Genomic DNA, 5,803 nt, shown 5'->3' with positions numbered 1-5,803 from the left:
ATTAGAGGTTAGTGCTAGCTAATGCTAAGCCCCGGCTTGGTAATGGACTCCGTTTATAAGATGTCTTCCACTACTCAGCCTGTAAAGTAAATTTTGTAATAAAAAAACTTTTATTACAAAAAACTCTCCCACAAGCCCTTGTTAACCATTTTATTGAAATGAAAAAGAAACACTGGTCATCAAGGCAGTCCAACTAATCCAAAGTAGTCCTCGACATAGACTGATCTGAAACAAATAGAAAAGAAAAACACAAAAAATGAGTTAGGACATTTGGGGTGCTCTCCCCTGGGGTGCCCATAAAGCTGCGTGTCAGTCAGACATGTTAAAAGTTATTGATCACACCAGGTTTTATTCCTGAGACCTGCTGTGATTGTACGTTATAAGTCGGGGAAGCGGATGTCATTGTGCTCCGCTCCCCGGCCGGCCGGCTCCTAGCGGGGAGTGTAAAATCATGCCCCTGTAATTTCATATTCCGCACCGGAACCTTGATTGGTCAGTCAGTCCAGACCAATCACGGCTCCCAGTGGGGAATATGAAGTTACAGTGCCATGGTTTCATATTCCCCGCCGGGAGCCATGATTGACCAGTCAGTCCCAACCGATCATGCTGTCCAAAGTCAGTTTTGTAAGCCAGGTCTAAGCTGGCATAGATTTGCAGAGTTTTGGAGGGGTTTGTGACTTTTTGTGCGACATTCACATTTGATAAAGTCATGACCACTGCAAAGTCACCTCTGAGGTTCCTGCATGAAGATCCCTGATTTGCTCCTGCCAATGCTGTCTATGAACTGGTGGATCCAGAGTCTGGCCCACAAACGCTACGCTCTACATATCTGTATGGTTAAGGGAAGAAGTCATATAAAAAAGAGCATGGTCACCAGACACAACTCATAGCGGTGAGCATATCACCACAAAAGTACCAGTCATGTTCATATCTGGAACACCTTACTTTTGGAATATTCTGTTAGTTGGTGGAAATGTAGTAAATACAGCTTTCCCAATCTGAAAATGGGCTGTTTTTTTTTATGGGACGTATACCCACAGTTCTCTGTTTTGTGGATTAAAAGCCTCAAGACATTCAACCACCAAAATTGGAGTAATTGTGGTTTATTGTTCATTGTTCCAGGTTTTTTTTCTCTTTTGTTCTTCATGTTTCAAAATCTACTTCTGGATTTAGTTCAAGGACATTTTAATGTTGGGTTATATATCCCACATAAAGGGATAATCCAGTCTAAATTTAAATTTCTCCTATATGTCTTGGCCTGCTGGTGCCCAGTCCGTTAAATGTCACTGCCGCTTAGCCTATCATGGGCCGAGGCGAGACATAGCTGACAGCTGAGCACGGTGTAACGTTTCAGCCCCAAAAGCCTGAATAAGGCCAAAGCCGGAGGACAGAAGAGCGATTCCAGCAGCACCAGGGTAAAGTAAGTTAAAGCTCATTTTTATTCCGGCAGCCTAGGCATATAGGAGGAATGTTGCCCAGAGAGAGAGAGAGAGAGAAATCCCTGCATTTGCGGATAAATATTTGATGGAATTTCCCTTTAACCCCTTAAGGACTCAGGGTTTTTCCGTTTTTGCACTTTCGTTTTTTCCTCCTTACCTTTTAAAAATCATAACCCTTTCAATTTTTCACCTAAAAATCCATATTATGGCTTATTTTTTGCGTCGCCAATTCTACTTTGCAGTGACATTAGTCATTTTACCCAAAAATGCACGGCGAAACGGAAAAAAAAATCATTGTGCGACAAAATAAAAAAAAAAAAACGCCATTTTGTAACTTTTGGGGGCTTCCGTTTCTACCCAGTGCATACTTCGGTAAAAATTACACCTTATCATTATTCTGTAGGTCCATATGGTTAAAATGATACCCTACTTATATAGGTTTGATTTTGTCGCACTTCTGGAAAAAATCATAACTACATGCAAGAAAATTTATACGTTTAAAAATGTCATTTTCTGACCCCTATAACTTTTTTATTTTTCCACGTACGGGGCGGTATGAGGACTCATTTTTTGCGCCGTGATCTGAAGTTTTTATCGGTAGGATTTTTGTTTTGATCGGACTTTTTGATCACTTTTTATTCATTTTTTAATGTTATAAAAAGTGACCAAAATACGCTTTTTTGGACTTTGGATTTTTTTTGCGCGTACGCCATTGACCGTACGTCTTAATTAATGATATATTTTTATAGTTCGGACATTTACGCACGCGGCGATACCACATATGTTTATTTTTTTTACACTGTTTTATTTTTTTTAAATGACCTTTATTAACACTTTTTTTTTAACTTTTTTTTTGCAGTGTTATAGGTCCCATAGGGACCTATAACACTGCACACACTGATCTCTCATCCTGATCACAGGCGTGTATTAACACTCCTGTGTTCAGCATTATCGGCGCTTGACTGCTCCTGCCTGGATCTCAGGCACGGAGCAGTCATTCGCCGATCGAACACCGGGGAGGCAGGTAAGGGCCCTCCCGGTGTCCGGTCAGCTGTTCGGGACGCCGCAATTTCACCGCGGCGGTCCCGAACAGCCCGACTGAGCAGCCGGGTCACTTTCGCTTTAGAAGCGGCGGTCAGCTTTGACCGCCGCTTCTAAAGGGTTAATACCGCACATCGCCGCGACCGCGTCGTTAAGGGGTTAAAGGGGTCCTCCTATGGGAAACTTTATTTTTTTATTTTGTTTTTAAAATCAAATGGTGCCAGAAAGTCAAATAGATTTGTAAATTACTTCTATTAAAAAATCTTAATCCTTCCAGTACTTTTTAGAGCTATATACTACAAAAGAAATGCTTTTATTTTTGTATTTCTCTGATGTCATGACCACAGTGCTCTCTGCTGACCTCTGCTGTCCATTTTTGGAACTGCCCAGAGCAGGAGAAAATGCCCATATCAAACATATGCTGCTCTGGACAGTTCCTAAAATGGACAGCAGAGGTCAGCAGAGAGCTGAAAAAGTTTTCCACGGGAGCACCCCTTTAAAAAAAAAAAAAAAAAAAAAAGGAACAGTCCTGGCAAATTCAGGATTGTAGGCAAGCATAGGTTCTCCACCCATGACTGATATCCAATCCAGAATTACATGTGTAGATATCATGTAATTTAGTAATCTCTGTAAGAGATTTCCTACATCCTTCCTAATCCTGGAGGACCTTCCATATTGGAACTCAACAGATCACCATTTTTCAGATTTTCATGAATATTCAGACTTTCAGATTCCCTTCTCTGTGATGTAGCTCATAAAAGGACACCTGACAAAATGTGTAACAGAGATTTATTGATCTGTGGAGACTTAATGGAGGTGAAGTACAATGTGATCAGAATAGTCCAGAAATAAGTCCAAAAAGTGAATAACTCCTATATCCATCCGTTAAATGGCAGTCTTTGGGATGTCACAAGTTTCCAGATGTATTTTTTAGGTATTGATGGTTTCTTCTAGCTTTGCCCCTTAATATCTTTATAGAACCATTATATACATACAATGCAGCATGAAGGGGTTCGGTGAAGGTGGTGGTGAAGGTGTGTAAGTGTCTGATGGGGTCACACAGCTCATAAAAGGACAGCTGCCCGGCCTTGTAATCCAGACAGATCCTAAATCTATCACTGGAGATATTGTCAGGTAACCGGATCTCTTTACTGTCATGTATCACTAAAAAGTGACTATTAGACCATGTCCACTTCCTACACAAACTCCAGGACTTCTTATTATGACCAATGGGTGACTGATCTCCCCTCCTGTCTATACTGGGATAACACATCCCCACCATCCAATTACCTGATCTACTGATCTCCACATCCCAGTAATGTCGTCCTGAGGTAAATCTCCTTCTGCTCATCGCCTGATAATAATTCTGGAATCTCTCTGCTGTTTCTGGACGCTTCTGCTTCTCTTGTGTCCCGGTTGCAGTTTTCAGGTCGTCTGATATACGGAGATTATCAGCTGCTGTGTTTATATCCAGTAATATGTCTGCAGGACCCTCCCCATAGATCCTTATACCTGATATTAGGTCACATAATGTGCGGAATGTGTCCGAGATCTCAGTCACATCCAGATTATCTACATCACGGAGCTGTTTATCATGTCCCCCTGTGTCCTCATCCCCTCCCCCCTCCTCAGGATCACACAAGTCACCTGTGTCTGGTTCCTGTAAGACAGTCAGTGGATCCGTCATGTTACACAGCTCCTCAATGTGTCTCATCTTCCTGGACAGCTCGTCCTTCTCTATTTCCAGCTGATGGATCAGAGCAGACAGTGGAAGTGACCCTGACTTTTCCTGCCTGGAGATCTCAGTCACGACCTTCTTTTCCAGGTCGTCCAGCCGTCTCCTCATGTCTGTACACAGGGCAGTGACTCTCTTGATGACTCCATCTGCTCTTTCTTGATCTTTTCTCCTGTGTTCCTCCAGATCTTGGAGTATTTCCGCAGTCTCCTCTCTCTTTGTGATCAGTTTCTGGAGGTCATTTCTCAGTTTCTTCTTCTTCTTCTCAGAGGCCTCATCCATCATCTCCACCTGGTGTCCCCGATGTTCTCCGACCAAAGTGCAGGACACACAGATACAAGCAGCGTCCTCAGCGCAGTAATATTCCAGGACCTTCTTATGGACAGAACATTTCCTGTTCTCCATGGAAGTTGTAGGTTCACATAAGACGTGTTCAGGTGAGTTGTTGTGAGTTCTCAGATGTTTATCACACAGAGAAGCCTCACAGTGCAGACAGGACTTCACAGCAGGGACAGGAGAGTCCACACAGTAAGTGCAGCAGATCCCGGTGATGGTGTCTCGAGAAACCAGGAAACGTTCTGCTATATTATGGAGATTTATGTTCCTCATCAGTGTCGGCCGCTCCTGATACTCTTGTCTGCATTGAGGGCAGGAATAAAGTCCAGACTGGTCCTGTGTATCCAGCGCACGATCAATACAGACCCGGCAGAAGTTGTGTCCACATCTCAGCATTACAGGATCCTTAAATACAGATAAACAGATGGAGCAGAGCAGCTCGTCTCTCAGATCAGCAGACGCCATGGCTGACACTGGAAGGAATGAAACTGAGCACTGAGGCTGGATGAACAGCAAGATTGCAGTCACACCCCTTCACTTAACCCCTTATGTGCTTTTTTATTCTTTGTTTTGCTTTTTATCACTGTATTCTGGAAAGTATACCTAAAACATTTTTTCTATTGTATCCATAAGAGGGTCAGGACAGTTCTTAATGATTTTAATCTTTTTGGAATGGGAAAAAACAACAACTCCACATTATTTTTGGGATTTGTTTTTAAAGGGATATTCCACCTCTAGACATGATGGGGGAAATGAATCAAAACCAATCAGATCGCTTCTTTCATTTTTAACAAGGAAAGAAGCCATCTGATTGGTTGCTATGGGCAACTCAGCAACTATTCCACTGGACAGGTTTTGATAAATCTCCTCCGTTAGCGCTTATCCAAAGGATAGGGGATAACCTCTCTGATCGCGGGGGTCCAACTGCTGGGAACATTGAAGCCTGAGGCTTCTTTGTTCGTGATGTCACACCAAACCCCCTCCATTCATGTCTATGTGGGGAAAAAAAGGAAAGAGTACTGCAGAGGCGTTGTTATGGGGGATCCAGTAGCAAGAATTTTGGCAAACAGTATGCGGTCTACATTGGCGGTAGCTGGTACAGAGATTGGCATCTTTCCCCTCTTTGGGGATCACTGTGACGTGGGCCCTCATGACGTATTGCAGGAGCGGCGCCGTACAGAGCATTGTAGGCCCGTAAAAAGTGAGATGTAGAGAAAAGTCGTCCGTGCCTGATGCCTTAACTGTCTGCGTA

At 43.0% G+C, this 5,803-nt stretch overlaps 1 protein-coding gene across 1 annotated transcript; it reads right to left on the bottom strand.

Moving 5' to 3' along the window:
• Positions 1 to 3,268: 3,268 nt before the first annotated feature.
• On the bottom strand, positions 3,269 to 5,047 carry LOC130267580 (E3 ubiquitin/ISG15 ligase TRIM25-like). The gene has a single exon (XM_056517584.1). The coding sequence runs from the start codon at positions 5,014 to 5,016 to the stop codon at positions 3,388 to 3,390; it is 1,629 nt and encodes a 542-aa protein (XP_056373559.1). The 5' UTR covers positions 5,017 to 5,047; the 3' UTR covers positions 3,269 to 3,387.
• Between the last annotated feature and the right edge of the window lie 756 nt (positions 5,048 to 5,803).

This window comes from Hyla sarda, chromosome 4 (assembly GCF_029499605.1).
Source record: "Hyla sarda isolate aHylSar1 chromosome 4, aHylSar1.hap1, whole genome shotgun sequence".
Taxonomy (NCBI): Eukaryota; Metazoa; Chordata; class Amphibia; order Anura; family Hylidae; genus Hyla; species Hyla sarda.
Note: the sequence above shows the minus strand (reverse complement) of the source record. Positions and strands in the feature narration are given on the sequence as shown.